The following is a 23,206-nucleotide window of genomic DNA, read 5'->3' as shown; positions in this document are numbered from 1 at the left end:
AACACGGCGCTTGAAAATGATGCCGGGAATGCATCGAAACACGTGTCATAATAGATTTATAAAGAAATTATAGTACAGGCGGACCGCAAATGTCGCACATGAATGGTTCCTGAAAATGTATGCGAAAGTCAAATGTTCGAAAGTAGAGGGTTGTAAAAAAAAATTTAAAAAAAAAACAATAGATGTCTCTAGTGAAGTTCTAGTGATTCAAGAACAAGGTTTCTAAATTGGTTCATATATATAGAACTTCCAAGAATTTGAGTAGTGTGGTTGTCAATAATGGGTAGAATTGGTGAATGTTACACGTGTGTAAAGTGATCACTTAAACCAGCCTATGACGGTCGTCAGCCCCGTAAATGCCCAGACTTCCATATTCTTCTTCATCTTTGATGAGATGTCAAAAAATAATATGAAAATAACTCCTGTAATTGGAGATAATCCAGATTTTGTGAACAAGTATTTGGACACACTCAAAATGTAAATTTTTTTACTTTAAAGTATGTATTTAAAAAAAATACTAAGTACATTTTGAATACGAATTATATTTTCTTAGTAAACTTGTCAAGAGTTAGTTGTATTTTACTATTTTTTTTTCTTTACAGAGTTCTGTAACATGAAGTACATACTATATATTATAGATCGCCCTACGTATTCGAGATATCGCTCTCTAATTTCAACAACGTCATATATCAAAAATCGTAAATTTTTAGTTGTGCATGTTTTTGGAATGCCCAGTAAATGTGCTATATCGCAGCAAAAGCTGCATATTTTTAACTTAATTTTTACCCGCTACAGGGCAGAAAGTTTCGTTTTTGCATATTGAAGAAAAGGTATTGTTTAATTTGTTTTAAATAAACTAAATATTTTTCAAATGTAGAAAAAAAAATCAGGTTTTGCCTAAAAAGATCTGTTGCACAGTAAAAAGTTCAATAAGTGGCTTGATATTTATTTTCAATGCATTTTATTATATGTAATAATAACATTGTTACCAATGTGTCACCAACAAACCCACATTCTTAACACTATTTATGTTTAGAGTTAGTATAATTTCGTGTGATTCACGAGTGAAAATTCTAGGCAAAAAAACTCGTATAAAATATCGCAAGATACGCACGTGAATATATTTGTGAACACGGAGGTTCAGATAGTGGGAATCCGCGAACTACAGTTTAAAAGGGGCATATAAATCGCACATCGGACAATACATGTTTCGCTATATCTCGATGGCGGCTCGCTACGCGTGAACGACCACGAAAAAAGGAAACACAATTTTGAATGTGTACGCCTTAAAAAAATATTCCCGGTTTAGGTACAATTCCGAAAATCGGAGACTAGAATTTATTACATTATATAAACAAACTAAATAAATAACCATTACGGTGTTTAATGCAGGGGTAGGCAGAGAGATTAGAACGCCACACCAAACTGTTGTGCACAAAATCTTCGCATCATCCACATTCATACATACACGCCGATTATTCCGACTCTTGACCTGACCACTTTCAAGTATTTGAAATACTTGATCATGCCATGTTTTTCTCGGTCTTCCTCTGCTACTTTTTCCTATTACATTCGCCTCATAAATTTGTTTTACCGTTCTTTCCTCACTCATTCGTCCTGCATGTCCAAACCATCTCATCACACCTTTCTTAATTTTATCGATAATATTATCTCAGTTTTGCATTTCTTCCTTATTTCACTATTCGAACATCTATCATGCATCGTTTTGGCGCACATTCTTCTGAGAGATCGCATTTCGACTGCATTCAGTCTACTTTCATCCTTCTTTTGCCAACTCCATATTTCACTTCCATACATAAGAGTCACTAAAAAAGATAAATATTTATCAAATCTTTATAAGTCCGACCGATGATCTAGATGCACTTAGGAATTCGTTAGAAAAAAAATTTCGTTTAAAAGTTGACAGCAAATTTAATGCTTTAAATATTCAAAATACTAATTTTGTAATTTATTTGGTTTGGCCGTTTTTAAGTTTTCCTCGGTCTTCCTCTGAGTCTATTACAAACCACATTGGCTTGTAAATTTGTTTAACTATTTCATATATGTTTAACCTTTCTTCACTCATTCGATTCACATACCCAAACCATCTCAACACACCTTTCTTAATTTGATCGATAATGCTTATCTCAGCCTTGCCTTCTATCCTTATATCACCATTCGAACAACAAGCGAAGTTTTTCCGTAGTTAATATTATACAGCGTCGACCGAAAGTCTCCACATTTCAACGCCGGCCCTTTTCTGGTGGAGGTTTTCCCATTATTTGCGCGCAGTGTTGTTATTATATGATTATTTTCGCCGTATTAAGATAGCCCAGAGTGGGCGAACGCTCGCGAGTGGGAACAAGCCGCAGCGCCGGGGAGGCGAGCAAGGCGTCGCTAATGACGCGCTTTGCATGAGGCCGCGTTTACACGGTGACAATTACAGTCTGATGAGGCAGCAGCCCTCGTCAGGCTGGCCCAGGATCATGTGGAGATTGAGGAGATGGTCGCCAACCTCCGATAGGAGTGGCATGAGAAGAATAAGTAACGAACTCCAGTACTGGCGCTGAGAACATAGAAGTAATATCTATAGTCAGCACTGACGCGACAGCGCTGCACTGACGTGAAAATCGATTCGCACGATATCAGTACCGAGTCAGCATTGACTTACCCTGTGCTTGAAGTCAGTTACTTGTTCTTCCTGGCTGCATCCCAAATTATCGTTTTTGTAGACTGTTGGGCCAGCTCTCTTCGTCTTTAGGCTGTAGGTCCTTCTATCACGGACAACGTTACCTAGGCCATGCCTTCGTATCATGTTATATTTCTGCAGCATCCACGAATTAATTGGTCTTCCTCTAGATGTCTTTCGAGTAAGATCCACGGCGATTCACAATATGATCAAGTTCTCTGCGTCCTACGTGACCATACCATCTCAAAGCTTGAAGCCAGTTGCTGCCTCGATGTAAATCCGGCCTTACTTCCGCCACCCTCTATGGGTGCCCGGACGGACGGATGTCCGAGATTCGAATCCCGTGTGCGATTCGATTCGATTGTAATAAGCGCGTCGAATCACGATGGCCGCTAAAATCGAATCAAACGGCCCGGCTATAAATGGCCGTCAAAATATGGAAATTGCTACGGACGGAAAAATCAGTCATTCCGTAAATACAATAGGAAATAATAAATGAAATGAAAAGCTTTGCAATTCGCTTATGTTGTTAGACGCCATAAGTCAAGTCTTACCAAGAGGTTTTTCATACAATTTTTTTAGTTCGATGGTGTTCAAGATTGCTTGGTGCGCGTACGTGTAAAGGGAGCTATACGGCTGTCCAAACTTAAAACACAGTAAGGGACATTTTTTTGTAGCAAGTTTTTTTAGACTAAGTAGAATCTACTTAGTCCAAAAATGCAAAAAAAACGTACTACAAAAAAATGTCCCTTACTGTGTTTTGAGTTTGGACAGCCGAATAGGGTCCGAGTAGTTTTAGTTGATGCATTGTATTATTGTTTTTGTCCGCCTCCGTAGTGTAATGGTCAGCACGCTCGGCTACCGTTCTGGAGGTCCCGGGTTCGATTCCCAGGGGGGGGGTCACATAAATATAAGTTATTTTTTTCACTGTAATATTTATTCAATATTACCCTAGACTGGTACCTGAAACGGAGGGCTGATCACCTTTCATTCGTGTGTAAACGATCGAGATAACACTGCGTTTATACGAAGCAGTGCCCTATGCACCATTGGGGTGCGGATAAGGGTTTTATTATTATTATTTATTACTATTGTACAAAACTAACTAACTAATCACAAAACTCTCATATTCTGCTTCATTCTTGTCAAGGTATAAATTTAAATAAACTAACCTCAAACGTGCTTCTTACCTTATTTTTTTATATGCCTATTTACTGTACCTTTTATTGTTTTATATTTTACATTTTGCCCTGTATTAATTTAGTTTAATTTTTTATCTTAATTTTTTACATTCTTATTTGTGCTTCAGTCTTGTTGACCTTTATTCCATGTCCCAAAACGAGTAATGGAAATTACTCATTGGGAATATTATATATGTTACTTATGTATGTAACATGTTTTTATTTTATTTGAAATAAATAAATAACTAATTACCGAACCGTTATGCCGCTCCTACGTAGACGTAGGCAGATACAATACAACGCCACACCAAGGTATCTTGGCAATCAATCTTTGACTCTTCCGCTACACACATCTCCCCATACAACCCGACGATTATTTCGACTCCTGACTACTACTACTGCTACTACCATCACGCCGTTTCCCCGCAGGGGTAGGCAGAGAGGATGGAACGCCACACTCTTCTGTCCTGACATACACTCCTCGCCTCCATCACATCCATACATCTAGTCATACATGCCCTCCGATTACGCAGACTTTTGACACCGCCAGATTTTAGGTTCTGATTGATCTGATCGTGCCAAGTCTTTTTCGGTCGTCCACGTTCTGTTTTCCCTCTCACATTTGCCACATATATTTTCTTAGTCATTTTCTCGCTATCCATTCGCTCCACATGTCCATACCACCGCAAAGAACTCTTCCTAATCTTTTCAATTATTCCTCGTTCAGCCTTACACTCCTGACTACACCCAAGTAATCAAAATACTCGATCCTGCCTAATTTTTCTCAATCTTCCTCTGCTTCTATTATCAAACCATATTCGAATCATGTATATTTTGTTTACTATTCTTTCTACACTCAATCGATCACATGTCCAACCATCTCAATACACCTTTCTTAATGTGTCGGGCTGTGGTCCCGTGGTTAGTGTCGCGGACTCTTAAGTCAGAGTTTCTCGGTTCTAACCCACTCGGCCACAATTTGATACCTATTTCTAGTAATGAGCCGCTTAGGCTCACAGAAATAGTATGAAATTGAAATATTTGTGTAAATAATAAAAACACAAATATTTATCTTTTTAAATAAAAATTATTTTTTTTATTTTTTTAATTTTATTTTTTTAGTCGATAATGCTTATCTCAGCCTTGCATTCTTTCCTCACATCACCATTCGAGCATCCATCATCATCGTTTTGCCGCACATTCGTCTATTAAATAAATATCCCCTTGTTAAATTATGAACGAAAAACAAGACGCTAATATTTTTTTTATTTTTTATTTTTTTTTATTGGAAGGAAGAACAACAGTTACAATATATGATACATACAGAATACAAAAAATTAAATCATGAGTACCAATTATAGTTCTTCACAACTATACATAAGAGAGGTCTATATAAAGGAAGAGACATGAGACAAGGATGGGATAAAGAGAAAAGGAGATGGCAGTGATAGGAAAGAAAGAAAAGGAAAGGACAGGGAATAGAATTACTTTTTTAGGTTTATAAGATTTCGAACAATTTAGCTTTAAATTTTGAAAGATTGGAGTAGAACATATCAAGGTGGGTACAACATTCATTAAATTTCCCACAACTTCGATAAATAAAGGAATTTTTTGAATAGTTCTTTGTTGGTGCTGGATTATAAAAGGTATGACTTAATTATAATATCAACAGTAATGTATCTATTAATACAACGCCCGTAGTTAATAGGCCCTAATTGAGTTCAATCGATGATGTACACTTTTTAACGAGAATAAGTGTCTTAATATTGGAAATAACGCAATTATGAGGGCTTTCCTCTAATGACTCAATAAAGCCGAAGAAAAAAAAACGTTTAAAATCATCACTTAAAAAGCCACTTTAAAAAGGCGCTTAGCTCATTTTGCTCCTGGCTGACGCGACTGTGCGGGCTGACGAAAGTTTAAAATTTTACTTTTAAAACCGAAGACAAAATTCAGTGACGTCTAGAACATGGATTGCTAAACTAACTAACTAACTAACCATCACGCCGCTTCCCCGCAGGGGTAGCCAGAGAGAATAGACACCACTCTGTCCTTGCAAACATTCTTGGCCTCATCCACGTTCATGCATCTCCTCATACATACCCGCCGATTGTTACGACTCCTAACCTGACCACATTCAAGTATTTGGCATACCTGATCGTGCCATGTTTTTCTCGGTCTTCCTCTGCTTCTTTTCCCGCTAACATTCGCCTTATAAATTTGTTTTACCGTCCTTTCCTCACTCATTCGTTCTACATGTCCAAACCATCTCAACACACCTTTCTTAATTTTATCGACAATGCTTATCTCAGCTTTGCATTCCTTCCTTATTTCACTATTCGCACATCTGTCATACATCGTTTTGTCGCACATTCTTCTGAGAGATCGCATTTCGACTGCATTCAGTCTACTTTCATCCTTCTTTTGTCAACTCCATGTTTCACTTCCATACATTAGAGTTGGAACCAGGACTCCGTTGTGCACTGCCAGTTTAGCTTCCGCTGATAGGTTTTTATTTGACAGGACAAATAATGATAGTAAAAATATTGAATCTTCTCATTAACGGATTCAAGTTACAACGCAACATTATCTACCGCCCGTCGGATTGGAATACAGTTATAATGGAGCCGATAGATGACCGTTTGAGATTTCTTCTACAGCGTTCGATCGGACTTAAATACCCGATTGCACGCTTATAATACTCTGCCGAGTTGCAAAAATAATAGGCACCGAGAGTTCACGGAACTGCAGGCTAATTTGAAGCGCAGAGGGGTCGATGATATTGCAAACGTACTAGCCACTAGCCATCTTAAAAACGGTCAAATTTAAGGCTTAGATCTCAAGCGTATGTTGAGATATTTATTTAATATTACCATGGACGCGCAGTGGAGATCGCCTTGCCTTCATGTAAGTAACGAACAAGATAACACCGCGTCAATATGAGGCAGCTCCCTATGCACCATTGGGTGCGGATAAGGGTTAGAAGAAGAATATATGAGGAGATGCAAGAATGTGAAAGAGACGAAAATCGTGGTTTGCAAAGACAGATGGGGCATATGAGGCAGTTCCCTATGCACCATTGGGTGCGGATAAGGGTTAGAAGAAGAATATATGAGGAGATGCAAGAATGTGAAAGAGACGGAAATCGTGGTTTGCAAAGACAGATGGGGCATATGAGGCAGTTCCCTATGCACCATGGGGTGCGGATAAGGGTTAGAAGAAGAATATATGAGGAGATGCAAGAATGTGAAAGAGACGAAAATCGTGGTTTGCAAAGACAGATGGGTGTGGCGTTCTAATCTCTTTGCCTACCCGTGCGGATAGTCGACCGGTCAGTTAGTTTAGGATTCATTCAGCACAACGGCGATGCGGAGAGTCAGATTAGGGCGTCCGGAGATGGCCCGTGAAATTATATGGAACCGAGTCGAGATTGTTTACCAGATAACTAATAAAGTGTACATAAAAAAATGGGCAGGTAACGCTGTGGGGTGACCACGCTTCGATCGAACTGTGGGCGATACTCGGCTGTCCAAACGCAAAACATAGTAGAAAACCAACAAAATATTTATATAAATAACAAAATATAATTTTAAAAAGTTTCATTCAAATTCCAATTGCAGGTTTTCACTTAAAAATAAACTAAAAAAACTGTTATGTACATAAGTACAGCATATAATATTATAACTTACATTTCTAAATCAAATAATCAAATAAAATCAGTAGTGATGATAGACTATTTTGACTATAATGACAGTCAAAATACACATCAAAAATATTTCTCTTAAAAGTTTTAAAAACAATAAATATTATTGATGTCTATTTGATTATTTCAATTAAATTAAACACTTGAATAATCCACTGGATTAAGTTTTATTTTTATTTACGACTAGTTTCGAAAACGACAATTGTTTTCATCTTCTGGTACAAATTAAAGTTTTAATTTGTACCAGAAGATGAAAACAACTGTCGTTTTCGAAACTAGTAAATAAAAACAAAACTCAATTCAGTGGATTATTCAAGTGTTTAATTTAATTAAAATAATCATGTCATTCCACAAAGTTAATGCCGATTCAATAAATAATATCTATTTGATTAAGTATTTCCATCGCAGGCTCTATTAAAAAATTTAAAAAAATGAATTTTGGCTGGAACTTAATCATCTCAATTGCCGGCCGGATGGGCCCAAACGATGGTCGCCCCGCCGGCTCGTGGTTTACCAGATCAGGGTGCATTTTTTCATCAGGAATTCAGAACTCCGACCGCAAGGGAGTAGTGGGCGGGCGCCGGCCGACCCGGCCCGCCCCCCGAATCCATATTACAATATTATTTGTGTGTGAACCCGGGAGATAACGATATCGGGTCCGACAATAACGAAAAAAACCTACACCATACACCATAGTATATAATGAATTTTTCTAAACTAAAAAAATGTGTATCCAAAAAATGTTCGTGCATTCAGCGATACTGGGCGCGGAGAAATTAGTCATTTACGTTTGAATTTTTTCAAATAATGATTCAGAAATTAAAGGATTTTAAAATATTTTTTTTTGCCATCGCGGATTATGTTTTTAAAACCTAGATTACTAGACTATCGTACGCGTGACGTTGTTACTAAAAATTCGTAAAAAATACGACTATTTTTTAAAAAGGAATAACCCGCAAGGCTTCTACTTTTAAAGGCTGGTATGCAGGTAGAATAGTAAGGATATTCGTTCATTCGAAGCCTTATCCGCACCCAATGGTGCATAGGGCACTGCATCATATAAACGCAGTGTTCGGCTGTCAAAACTCATAATACAGTAAGGGACATTTTTTTTGTTGTACGTTTTTTTTTGCATTTTTGGACCAAGTAGATTATACTTACTCCAAAAATGCAAAAAAATGTCCCTTACTGTGTTTTAAATTTGGACAGCCGTGTTATCTTGACCGTTAACACACAAAGGGAATGTGATCAGTCTTCCGCTTCAGGTACCAGTCCAGAGTAATATTGAATAAATATTAGAGTGAAAAAATCACTTATATTTATAAGAACCCCCATCTGGGAATCGAACCCGGGACCTGCAGAACGGTAGCCGAGCGCGCTGACCATTACACTACGGAGGCTGACATAGTAAGGATAGGGAAGGTAAATGTGAAAAATACATTACAAACACCCAGGCCAATTGAAAATAAATCTTTCTTGAATTAATTTCGCACTTGGCGGGAATCGAACCCGTGACGCCAATTTTGCAGTTGCATCCAATATTGCCACGGCGCCTAAATAATAAAGTGGGAATAAATAAGATAGTAAAAAAACTTTGGGCAAAGAGTGAATGCAGGGAATAGAATAAATGGTGCTTTGAACAGAGTGATTGGGAATAAGAATATGTCCATGGAAGCCAAGCTAGCGGTTCACAACGGCGTGCTAGTACCGACACTAATGTATGGAAGGATAAAAGCAGAGTGAACGCTGTTGAAATGCGCTCCCTCAGACGAATGCGTAAAAAATCATTGTATGACAGAATTAAAAACGAAGATATAAGAAAGGAATGTAAGGCTGAACGAGGAATAATTGAAAAGATTAAGAAGAGTTCTTTGCGGTGGTATGGACATGTGGAGCGAATGGTTAACGAGAGGATGACTAAGAAAATATATGTGGCGAATGTGAGAGGGAAAACAGAACGTGGACGACCGAAAAAGACTTGGCACGATCAGATCAATCAGCACCTAAAATCTGGCGGCGTCAAAAGTCTGCGTAATCGGAGGGCATATATGACTAGATGTATGGATGTGAAGGAGGCGAGGAGTGTATGTCAGGACAGGAGAGTGTGGCGTTCCATCCTCTCTGCCTACCCCTGCGGGGAAACGGCGTGATAGTAGTAGTAGTAGTAGTAAAAAAACTTTTATTATTTTATAGGTAATATTAAGTAACAATTTTGGAGCTTAAGAGATAATGCTTATCTTAACGCCTTGCATTCTTTCCTTATATCAAAATTCGAAAATCTATCATAAATGGTTTTACCGCAATGAGAGATCGCATTCCGACCGCATTCAGTCTGTTTCCATCCTTCTTTTGCCAACTCCGTGCTTCACATCCATTTTCAAACTATTTTCAATATGTCGGCGCCCAAATTAAAACCAATAAAAGAATAACGCAACTCTGTACGATAGTGAAACGAGGAAAATATGGAAATACCTTTAAAAACACCATGAAATCTATCGGGGAGGCATGGGAATTTCTCTGTACCGATAAACATTTTGAGGTGTACGTGGAAATAAATTAAGCGAGCAAAATTTGATCGAATTTACGATACAAAAAAAATAATAAAAAATTATTCATTTATATTACCATCAATGTGGCTAAAAGTATGGGTAGCAGATGTTCAAATTCAAAACCGACAATTCCGTTTTTATTTTTAAAATATTGGCATCGGTTTCCAGGAGCATTCATTACAATGCGTACATCGATTACAGAACGTATCGTAAATAATGTGGCTCCACAGGCAAACTGTGCCAACTCCAAAAAAACTTCATTAATTGATTCGGCAGTCACTTTGTGGTAAATTTTATCCATTTTTTTAATGTTTTTAAAATGATGCGGAATGCGTCGAAACACGTGTCACAATAGATTTTAAGGAAAGCGGTATTTACTAAGTAAAACTTAAATGAAAAATACAAAAAAACGATGGAGTACAAGAAAAATATGCGTCGTGAGAAAAAAAAACAAACATGGCATGATCGGGTATGTAAAATACTCAAAAGTGGTCAGATCAGTGTATGAGGAGATGTACGAATGTAGAAGAGGCGAAGAAAGTTAAAGACAGAGCGGTGTGGGGTTCTATTCTCTCTGCCTACCCTGACGGTGCATCGGCATGATGGTTAGTAAGTTAGTTACATTTTGAGTGAGTCCAAATATTTGTTTGGTTACAAATCTGAGTTTCTCTACTGATTAAATTTTTTTACCTTTTCAGGTGTCTCTCGGTATGTAAAATAATCCTGTTTGTATACATTTAAATAGAAGGGTCTCTGCTAAATGAAAGCATTCCATATCATTCCAACCATATTCATACTCATATTCATAGCATATTCAATCCAATCATAAATGGCTGTTGTGAACTCAATCAGGGAACGCAATGAGATTGATCAAATATGTATGCGTAGTGAGGTTTTCAATCATGGGTAGCATGGTGAATGTTACACATTTGTAAAGTGATCACTTAACCAGTCTCTGATGAGACGTAAGCCCTGTAAATACCTAGACATTATACTCTTCTTCATCTATGTTGAGATGTCAAAAATGTACAATCACATAGTCTCTGCAAATAAGCAAATAGTTCAAAGAGCAAAAGTTCCTGATTGACCCACACTAGATTATCCCTCCCGTTCCCAACACAGATTCAAATAAAACATATTTTTTTTAAGTAAGAAGAAATAAAAATCCACTTGATGATCTATAAACCTTGTACATAATAAGCAAGGAAAATAATGAATGCAATTCCCATCTAAAAAAAAACAATTGATCTAAAAGTATGTGCTGAGTAAGGGGAAATTGAAGGGGATTCATAAAACAAATGCATGACATTACATTAGATTCCAAATAAAGAACTTGATAATTTAAGTTAACACATATAAAACTTGTATGCGACCCATCATGACATATGGGATTGAATGCAGAGCGGACACCGCAGTAACAAAACACGCGCTTAGAGTGTCAGAAATGAAGACTCCAAGGAGCATATCTGGCAAGAGTCTGAGAGATAGAATAAGGTACACCAGGATAAGAGAAATATGCGAGATCCAAGACGTCGTTAGGTGGGGAAGGCAGCGAAGAAGACAATGGTGTGTGCATGTGAGGAGTATGGAATCATCCCGGCCCCCACATTGCACTGCATGACTAACCTCAAGACAGACCACCAAAGAGATGGATTGACAGCTGGGAATCAACATCGCAGGAGGCTAATCTCTCTTAAAAACAGGTCACAAGGCCTACACCAAGCAGAAGAAGAAGATAATTTGGTTGTAAGTGAATCTACGTATGACATAACACACATCATCAGTCAAATAGAAGTGATTGATTAGAACAGTGTGATGTACATACATGATTTTTGTGCAATAACGTTCAGAGGATGGGCCCTATGATGATAGCTGAAATGCTAGCAAGACGTACCATCAACGCAAGGCATATTAACCCAGAAATAGGCTATGTAGTATATTTCTAGTACTTTGTAATATTATGCGAAGTAATAATGTATTGGACACATTGCGCGTGACAATGAGGAAATCCTGGAACGACTGGTTATGATGGGTAGCATGGAAAGGAAGAAAGACAGAGAGGAAGATCCGCACACGATGGACCGATGGAATTAAGGCAGCAGCAGGCACCTCGATGGTTGGAGCGCTACGTGCAGCGCAGGCAAGGGATAACCGGAGAAGAGTCATTGCTTCCGCAAGGGTCACAACCCTCAGTAATGAGAAATAAGACGGAGAAGGGAAAGATATATTATAAGGGAAAGTGGAATCTAAATGCGGTACGGGAAGAAGGTGTATATCCTGGCTTGGTAACTCGGAGGGTGGTTCCACTGTAGCATTAAGTCACAGCTAAGAGCGGCTGAAGACAAAGTAAAAATTAATTTTTTTATATTAAAAGCATTGCAAAATTTGTGCCATGGTAATATAACACTCTCCTTATCATTCATTATTCACTTTGTGTAATACCACTTAAAAGTGTTATTACACAAAGTGAAGGATGAATGATAAGCAGAATGTCAAAGGAAAAAATTCCAACCTTCAGCGTGGAGTTGCATCTTAAAACGGAGACATTTCTATTCGCAGTTGGTACTTTTACTAACCAAAAGTAAGTGAGTTAAAAGAACACTCTCGTTATCCATACGGAGAGCGTTATATTACCATACCACAAAGTTAACAATGCTTTCAACACATTGTTTGCAGGAAACGATTAAAAGTGTCTTTTACAAACTGTTGATAGAGAGCGGGAGACGCTCATAAGCGTTCTATTTGCTTACTTTTGGTAGAGGGCGAGAGACGCCTGCAAAACATTGTACAGATGGGAATCGGGTGTTGCGGCTACTTGTGATTAGTATACTGAGGGTCGGGCGGCAGACTGCCAGAGTATAATTAGGGTCCTTTTCCATACTGTTGGTAGAGAGCGGGAGACGCTGGCGAGCGTTCTATTTGCTTACTTTAGGTAGAGCGCGAGAGACACCTGCAAACATTTTACAGATGGGAATTGGGTGTTGCGGCTACTTGTGAGTAGTATACTGAGGGTCGAGCGGCAGACTGCCAAAGTATAATTAGGGTCGGGGTTGATGAACAAAACCGCCCGATAACAATATGTCAATACACAAAATGTAAGTGAGTTATGTAACAATATAGGGATAGAGTTATCGCAGAACAGAGATCGAACCACAGACCTATCGGCTCAAAGTCTTCGACACTGCCACGGACCCACGGCTCGACTGCTTACATCAACTTTGCAATACAGTAAACCGCGTTATATAGGAACGGCATTATCAGAGGGAATGTAATAGGGGATTAATGTTCTTAAATTGTATTTTAATTTTGAATGACTCACTTCAGTCACTTCCGCTGATTAAAATGTACCCATACATAAAACCGTTATCCGCACCTGATGGTGCATAGGGCACTGCATGATATAAATGCAGTTTATTTTGATTGTTAACACATGAAAGAAAAGTGATCAGCCCTCCGCTTCAGATATCAGCCCAGGGTAATATTAATAAATATTAGAGTGAAAAATCACTTATATTTATTTGACCCCCCCTGGGAATCGAACCAGGGACCTCCAGTATGGTAGACGAGCACGCTGACCATTGCATTACAGAGGCGAACAAAAAACCGTTTAAATGTATAAATACAATTTTAAAAAATTAACACCCTATAAAGTTTCCTCCGATAATGCGGTACCTATTTCAACGTTATAGCGGGCTTTACTGTAATTTATAAATAAAATTCAAAAGCTAGTTTGTCAGGCAATGAAAAACAAATAACCTTTCACCGCGTGAAGCACAAAACTATGGGAATGGAGACATCAAACCGCCAAACGCGCGTAAAATAATAAAATGATTTTATTGGATTTCCAGTCGTTTAGCCTCAGGGCATTTAATGACTGTGAAGGAGCAGGAATTTACGCACGTAAAGTGCCCGCTTATAACGATCAGACGGAATATATATTGTCTGTGGCTAATTAAAAACTAACTAACTAACTAACCATCACGCCGCTTCCCCGCAGGGGTAGGCAGAGAGAATCGAACGCCACATCACTCTGTCTTTGCAAACATTCTTTGCCTGTTCTACATTCATGCATCTCCTCATACATACCCGACGATTATTACGACTCCTGACCCGGCCGCTTTCAAGTATTTGACATACCTGATTGTGCCAAGTTTTCCTCGGTCGTCCTCTGCTTCTTTTTCCTACTACATTCGCTCCATAAATTTGTTTAACCGTTCTTTCTTCGCTCATACGCTCCACATGTCCAAACCATCTCAACACACCTTTCTTAATTTTATCGATAATGCTTATCTCAGCCTTACATTCTTTCCTTATTTCATCATTCGAACATCTATCAAACATCGTTTTGCCACACATTCGTCTGAGGGATCGCATTTCGACTGCATTCAGTCTGCTTTCATCCTTCTTTTGCCAACTCCATGCTTCGCTTCCATACATAAGGGTTGGAACCAGAACTCCATTGTGTACTGCCAGTTTAGCTTCCGCTGATAGATTTTTATTTGCTAAAACTGATTTTAGTGCACCATTTACTCTGTTCCCAGCATTCACTCTCCTTTCTATGTCTTTATCAATCTTTCCATCCCTAGAAAACATACTACCCAAATATATGAAATCATCTACCTGTTCCAAAATCTCCCCATTTACCAATATTTCACACTCAGATCTACATTCATCATTCATGTGGCTAATTATGTTACTAGAATTAGAAAAACAATAAAAACGGCTTTATTGAGAGGCACGTCTTTGAAGTTTGAGATGTCCAGCAATATGGTGATCATTTCTTGAATGTTTTTCGCAGACACTCGGTGCCACATTTTATAAACTTTACAAAATAAAACAACTTTGTTTTAACCCGCCTACGCAGTGTAATGGTCAGCACGCTCGGCTACCGTTCTGGAGATCCCCGGATTCGATTCCCGGGGGGGGTCAAATAAATATAAGTGACGTTTTTCACTGTAATATTTATTCAATATTACCCTGGACTGGTACCTGAAGCGGAGGGCTGATCACCTTTCCTATATGTGTAAATGATCAAGATAACACTGCGTTTATATGAAGCAGTGCCCTATGCACCATTGGGGTGCGGATAAGGGTTTTATTATTACTGTTTTAACCACTTTTTATTAGTACACTTTTTCCAACCTGTTTCGACAAGAACCTTGTCATCCTAGGGTTTTTGTACTAATTCTACATTATTGAAATACTCATAGTTAGATTAGGTTATAGTTAATCACCCTTCCCTTACGATACCAAAAAATTCCACACACTCCGTACACCGTATGAAAATGTGATTTAAAAATTGTGAAAAAACACCTAAATGTTTATATATTCAGACTAACTAACTAACCATCACGCTGCTTCACCACATGAGTAGACAGAGGGAATAGAATGCCAAACCAATCTGTCTTTGCAAACAATCTTCGCCTCTTCCACATCCATGCATCTCCTCAAAAAAACTTATATGCTAATGTTACGCACGGGGAATGTTTACGTTATACCCTTATAGGATTGAGGCAGGGGAGACTGCACACACTTGTCATTGTACTGTCGTAACGACCTGTTTAATAAACGGATTGCATCCTAAATACGAGTTATTATTACCTAACCCGAGCCCCGTAATACTTAGATGGTATTAAAATCATGCATAATTACAACCTGTAAAAGGTAAAAAAAAACAAAAAACAATACGCATATCGATGAAGAGGACAAATAAACAACTAAATATCTTTCTTTGGTTGAGAACTTGCAGATAATTTGTGGTATTCACGGATAAATACTTAAAACTCGGTTAACAGTGGGTCTTGTGTTAGTAAATAATGTCATAAAGTGTGTCATACATGAATATGGTAAAATATTACTAATAAAATAGACATATAAATACAGCAAGCGTTAAAAATGTGCTTCAACATAAAATTTTCCCTCAATATTCCATGTATTGAATTTGTGGACAAAATGTTAACCGATATTTATATGTACCGGTTTTGAAAGATACCCATTTCATTATAGGGACAACCACTATGCACACATCACTACGCACCGGCATCGTAGATCCACAACATGGTGATGCTTGCAGACACCATGTTATGCTGGGGACTGACTGGAGCCATTTCGTCGTAACGTAACACGGTGATGCGAGCGTTCGTATAGTCAGTACAGCGAGCCGAGCATGTTGCGAGTACTGCATCCGATGTTCGCATACTCGCCGCGAATGTTATGTTACAACCAAATCTGGAAGTCAGTCCCCACCTTAAGGTTGAATGGTATGTAAGTCAAATTTTTTCACCCTAATATTTAGTCAATATTACCCAGGACTGGTACCTTTTATCCGCCTACGTAGTGTAATGGTCACCACACTCGGCTACCGTTCTTGAGGCCTAGGGTTTGATTCTCAGGGGGATGGGGTCAAATCAATTAAGAAAGTGGCACTGGAAGAGAGTCGCGTCCAACAGAGAACTGTGGAAGCCCAAGAGGGAGGCCTTTGTTCAATGCAGGACACAAGAAGGCTGGAGTAAGAAAGTAAGTATTGACAAACTCCGTGGATAGTAGTATGTAATAGGGTATCGTTGTATATATAGTGCTGTTAGCGTGTTAGTGTAGCAGTAGTTGTCCTGATGATGAGACGGGTACATTTCAAAACACACAAAAACACTAGTAATAAGTTGCATAACGAATTAAAAATAGTAATACAAACAACAAAATATAAATAAAAATATTAAAGAAAAGTTGCATTAAAAAAATATAAAAAAATACAAGAGAACCACGCTTAATCCAACTTCTATGAGTTCAGCCGTTTGATCTATGGGGCAAATGGCACTCAAAAAGACTGTTATAACTCTTCTTCCATCCAAATGTAAATTGTCAATTCGCAAACACTGAGGGCTTCAATGGTAAAAATTCATATAAATCCAGGATTCAAAAGACCTATATTTAAAATATTACAAGCCGCAAAAGGGCAGTACGGAAACATAATATAGCACTGCATTGTGGTAACGACTTCATTGGTTTTACCAAGTGCCCTTTTTTCCATGTAACGTGGTAGAACAGCGTTCAGGCACCTTTTTTCACAAATTTTTATTAAATTTTCCAAATCAATTAAACAAAACAATGTTTGCGCCTACGTAATTACAATCTATATTCATTTTAATTCAACAAAAGGATGAAATATGGTATTGTAATGCATATTTAAATGATATTTGAATACATTTTTTTTAGTAAAATGCTAGACATGAAGTACGGCTGTCCAAACTCAAAACACAGTAAGGAACATTTTTTTGTAGTACGTTTTTTTTTTGCATTTTTGGACTAAGTAGATTCTACTTGCCCAAAAAAGCAAAAAAAAACGTACTACAAAAAAAATGTCCCTTACTGTGTTTTAAGTTTGGACAGCCGAGTAGGTTCAAGGACCTTTTTTGTTAAAAAAAAAAAGACCTGGTTTTACTCATTGATTCGGAGGAAATGAAAAAAGTAGAAATTGGTAAAAGTGCATTGTATACGATACAAACATTAATGTCATTTCAAACATTAAATCAACAACAAATTGATATCTAAAAAAGTTTGTGATTTTAATTATTTTATTGGGAAATATCTGTATTTCTTGAAATCTATTCTGAAATAAGAAACAGTGGTATTCACAAAGTAAACTTTAAATTAAAAAAGGATAGATATCACCACAAAGTGACCGTCAAATCAACTAATCAGATTATTCCGGTCAGAGGAAAAAATAATCGGGGATTTTAGCATAATCAATTAGCGGGATTAAGCGAGGTATACCTGTATTACATTACATCAATGTCCAACAATAGGGTCCATGTGTAAAGGTGGAGACTGACCGGAGCATTTTGTCGTAACGTAACGTCGTAACATCACTCGCGGCGAGCATCAGCGAGCATCCGAAACTATGGATGGAGCGCTCGGCTCGCTGTACTGACTGCCTGAATGATCGCATCGTAGTGTGTTACGTTACGACAAAATGCTCCGGTCAGTCTCCACCTTTACGTCTACAATTGAAATTTGGGGATTACAGTGAAACCTCTATCTATCGTTCTTCGAATAATCATTTTCCCGGATGTGTCGTTTATTTCTTCTATCCCGACTTAATTTCATATTAAACTAAACTGCATCGATTGTTTCTCTATCACCATTTACCGCATTTATCGTTCGAATTAAGCTGCATATTTGATACATTTTGTCTGTTTTTTTACATTATTTCCAATTTTCTTACATTCAACGGCAACGTAAGGGATAGAAACTATCGAAAGCTCGTGTAACCGGCAGCAGGAGAGGTCGATATTGATGAAATGGAGCCGCTGCCTGTACCTGCATTTCCAGAAGCGTGTACACTCTTTGAAAGAAAAATTTCTACAACACACATTCAATAACCGATGCTGAAAAAAATACTATTTGCAAAGCCGAAAATATACTATTGACTTACAAAATAAAACAATTAAAAAATAAAAGTATTGTTTTGAATTCTATTAATAAATACATTTGCATCTGAAACATGTACTCTTCTTAGAATTTTAGCCTACAAATGGTTATGCAGATTGGGAGGACGGTATCTTTGCTCGGTCGTATCTATTTGCATATTGACCTCTTAATCCCGCATTCATTGTTTTCCCACATTCATAGTTTATTTTAATAGGTCCCTTTAAAAACGATAGATAGAGGTTTCACTGTATTTATACGAAGATTTTCTATACAATATTTTGAATATTTTCAACCTGAGGACGAGGAGAGCTGACCCCAACAGTCTACAAAGACGATAAGTTGCGATGGAGCCAGGAAGAAGATTGTAACTAACTAACCATCACGCTACTTCTCCGCAGGGGTAGGCAGAGAGGATGGAATGCCACGCCATTCAATTCTCTCTATTCTTCTCCTCAAAGAAGATTATAACCCGCCAATATTGAAAATACTGCAACTTATAGAACACATGGACCATATTTTTGTGCATCAATCAATTACATATACTACTAACTCTACAAAATACCATTGAATTATCATTTGTGAAGTATCCATACCAAATTTGTAGCGATGTTCCGCTGCGTTGTAGACATTTGTAGAATAATTCTTCTGTCTTGTACAAAGAATTCCAGTAATTTCCGGCTCGATAATGAAAAAAAAAACCTGTACAAAAGTGTTGCCGCACTACACTTAAAAATCACATTAATTTGCGGCAAGGATTATCATTATTAATTTATACACTTCTTATTGTCAATTTAAATAAAAAAAATTAACACAGACACAGTTCATATTATTGTTTTTTAAAAAAAAATACAGCTGCGATTGTTTTTTTTTCTTCTTCGTTTTTTAAATAAACAGATTAGTACCATTTTGATTTAACTAAAATATTTTTAAATTACAGGACACTAAAATATTTCGATAAAAATAATACTTTCGTTAAAAAATAATTTAAAAAAACAGTTAAATACTGAATCACATTGTCTTTTTTTAAGCTTATAATTAAAATGGCTAATTTTATTAGTTAAATTGTCCGTTGACACACAGTGTCGCGCCATAGGAATTATACGATTAATGAGTTCTTGGTCTTTATCAATATGTACTCCCTCGCAAAGTGCTATTTGCGTGAAATGAAACTTATCGAATATCGTAGGGGTCTTAAATCACAGATGTTGCATAAATACATTGAGATTCATAGTCGGTCGACTGCGAATTAGGCAGCCTAATGGATGGCACAGAAACATTATTTTACAATTTTATAAAAAACACAATATGCGCAAACAGAACATGTTTCACTAGAACATGATTCAAACGTCTGTAAGTTCAAATTATAGGATTCTAGTGTCTATTCGATTCGATTGTTCCGTAAAGAGACAACATTTCACAGCACTTTTATGAACGGGGAGTCTTTTTTCTTTCCCTCCAATTTTCTAATTCAAAATTGGAACGAGGAAATTAATCGGTGTTGCCGCTGCGCCAATACAACATTCACCGCCCCGCGTCGACGAATAGAAACCGGGGTAGGAATATCGCGGCGAGCACGGGGAAAACGAGTGGGAAAAACGTGTTCCTATTGCTCCGCGAGGTGGACAGCTCGCTCTTGACCACCTCGTTGGGGCTCTTGTCGTTCTTGTGCGACTTCTTGGGCGAGGTGATCTTCGGCAGCAGCGTGGGGCGCTGCGTGGTGGGCGGCGGCGCGGGGGGCGCCGTGGGCGGCGGCGGCGGCGGCGGCGGGCTCGGCGTGTAGTCCTCCGGCTTGCAGCACACGCGGAACACGAGCTTCATGTTGTTGGACAAGCAGCGCCCGCCGATGCGCCGGTGCAGGTCGTCCTTGCTGGACGTGCTGATGAAGTAGTAGTCCTTGCCCGGGAAGAACTCCAGCCCGCCCGGCTGCGGCGTGAACGGTCTGAACGTGATGGAGAAGTACATCAATTTGTGCGGCTTGTCGCAAATGGCAATTATTCTAGGATTGGGATTGGTTATTCTGCACGTATCGTATTCTTCTTTCGAGACGTTGTATATTATGTACTTCTCCGCGTTCTCGTCCACTATGTCCGGAGCGTACACGGGACAGATTATGTGGACCTGGTCGAACTCGAACTGAGCGTTGCCTTTATTCAAGTCGAAGACGTGATCGGTGTTGTCTATTCTGAAGATGCTGTTGGTCGTGTTCCAGTGGATGTAGAACGCCTTCGCGTTATTTCCCGCGACAGCGTCTATGTAAAACGTAAACAGAATGAAGAACCATTGAGCGCTGCTCGCGCCCCATCTCGACGGCCACACCATTTTCGAAGATTGCACCGAAACGAAAAACTTCAAAAATATCCCGGATTTTTTGACGTTTTCCCAGCGGTCATTATCCTGTTCCACCCTCCTCACAGTAATCTCGTCATCTCTGGACGAATATTGCACAAAACACCAGAAAACATCCGCTATTGCAGTTCCGATCGACACTCCGCCGGACCGATGTTGATATACGCGCACCGATGACAACAAAATACCACGGAACGATTCTCGACTTTTAGCGTATTATTTCGCAGCTACGCGGTCGTCGAAACCTTATTGAACCCAAAATATCTAACTATGTACGTGTTTCGATACATTTTAGTTACATTTAGAGTCAATATACGCACTTTTCGAGAGCGGTGACGTTTTCGTTGGGCGAAATTCGTGAACATCCACCATGTTTTATACTGGCCGTGTCGACCGAAAAGAGATTCTATTGACTGATAAATCGCGGAATTCCATCGGACGTGGCCGGACACGGGGTGTTTACTGGCGTATAATCGTAGAATCACACGCGGTCAGTTCGCGCACGTCGGGGGAATGGCCGTTTCCGAAAATGAAAATGCGAAATAAATCAATACATCACAGATTTTTACAATACACGGCCGTCCTTTGTATTGGCATTCTTTCGTGACGGGACGCACGACACTCCTCTCTGCGCGCGGCCGCTCGGCGTACTAAGGGGCGCTGCGACTAGCGCCGGCTGCGCGACTGGCGGCGGACGGAGGTACTGAAGGAATTCCGCCGCCAGCGCCGCCAGGTAAACGTCGGCGGAAGCGGGAACTGGCGCAGATATTTTCTTTACTCGAAGCGTGTGAAATGTGAAATGTCGGAAGAAATACCTTTTTTGTACAATTTGTAACAGACAACTTTCGTTTTTCTTTGTCCTATCTCCTCTCCACTATTTTAACTTGCAATATCTCAGCTATATATTCAATTTGCTAAAAAAAATTAATACCGTGCTAAAAAAAATGTGGGATTTAAAAAAAAAAACAACTGTATTTCTAATCTACTGTATTTCCAATCCTTTTTTTTATGGCTTTTTTGGACACAATAACTCAACTTTAAATTGCATAAACGTATGAATTTTGTAGTTATTTATATTTGAAATATTACATGTATTGAATAAATACCATAACTATTATTTATTTATTTATTTAATGTTTCGCATGATAACCGATTGAAAGGAGTCATTTTCTGTTCAGCAGAAGGTAATATAATCGTTTTTTTTTAGTTTTGTTTATTTATTTAAAAACATATTACATACATAAGTCATATATATAATATTCCCAATGAGTAATTTCTATTTCTCATTTTGGGTCATGGGATTAAGGTTAACAAGACTGAAACACGAATAAGAAAATTACAAAAAAGAAAAAAAAATCTAATACGTTGCAAAATATAAAACAATAAACAGGTATAATAACTAGGCATAAAAACAAACATAATGTAAGAGACATGTTTAAAAGAAACAAGTGAAAAAACATAAGGTAAGAAACATGTTTGAAATAAACAAATGAGAAAATATAATTGAGAATACAAATAAGAAATTATAACAAAAGAGAAAAAAAACATAAGACAAGAAGCATATTTAAGAAACAAATGAGAAAATAAACATATGGATAGAAGCATGTTTAAAATAAACAAATGAGAAAAACATTAGGTAAGAAGCATGTTTAAAATAAACAAATGAGAAAAACATGAGGTAAGAAGCATGTTTAAAATAAACAAATGAGAAAAACATAAGGTAAGAAGCATGTTTAAAATAAACAAATGAAAAAATCATGAGGTAAGAAGCATGTTTAAAATAAACAAATGAGAAAAACATAAGGTAAGAAGCATGTTTAAAATAAACAAATGAAAAAATCATGAGGTAAGAAGCATGTTTAAAATAAACAAATGAGAAAAACATAAGGTAAGAAGCATGTTTAAAATAAACAAATGAAAAAATATAACTGAGAATACAAGTGATTGACGATTATTTTGACGAATTGGCAAATGAAATAAAATAAACATTAGCATAACACATGTAAGATATAGCCTGCCTACCCATAATATTCCAATGAAACCAAGAATGTTGATAATTTATTAAATATTTGATTTTTACAATCACAAAAACAATCTGTCTTTCTGATCTATCAAAAAATTAGCCGAGATGTTTATCACGTTGGTTATTGCCGAGGCATAAAAAATAATTAACAGTTCTTTTCAGAGGTTTACGCCGAATCACTGATTGATCGAGGAGATAAAATATTTCATAGCGGGATTATGTTGAATCCTCAGCATTCGACATCTATTCGTTCCTAATTATTTTACCGTAAAACGATTTTTTATTTTA

General features: G+C 37.8%; 1 protein-coding gene across 1 annotated transcript; it reads right to left on the bottom strand.

The window, feature by feature from the left end:
- Window positions 1–19,358: 19,358 nt before the first annotated feature.
- LOC148302718 (ephrin-A4-like) lies at window positions 19,359–21,547 on the bottom strand. The gene has a single exon (XM_088271144.1). It carries the CDS (start codon window positions 20,866–20,868, stop codon window positions 20,071–20,073), a length of 798 nt encoding a protein of 265 aa, XP_088127270.1. The 5' UTR covers window positions 20,869–21,547; the 3' UTR covers window positions 19,359–20,070.
- Window positions 21,548–23,206: the final 1,659 nt, after the last annotated feature.

The sequence above is a fragment of the Brachycentrus maculatus genome, unplaced genomic scaffold, assembly GCF_059751285.1.
Source record: "Brachycentrus maculatus isolate JH-2025_06_01 unplaced genomic scaffold, ASM5975128v1 h1tg000420l, whole genome shotgun sequence".
Lineage (NCBI taxonomy): Eukaryota > Metazoa > Arthropoda > Insecta > Trichoptera > Brachycentridae > Brachycentrus > Brachycentrus maculatus.
Note: the sequence above shows the minus strand (reverse complement) of the source record. Positions and strands in the feature narration are given on the sequence as shown.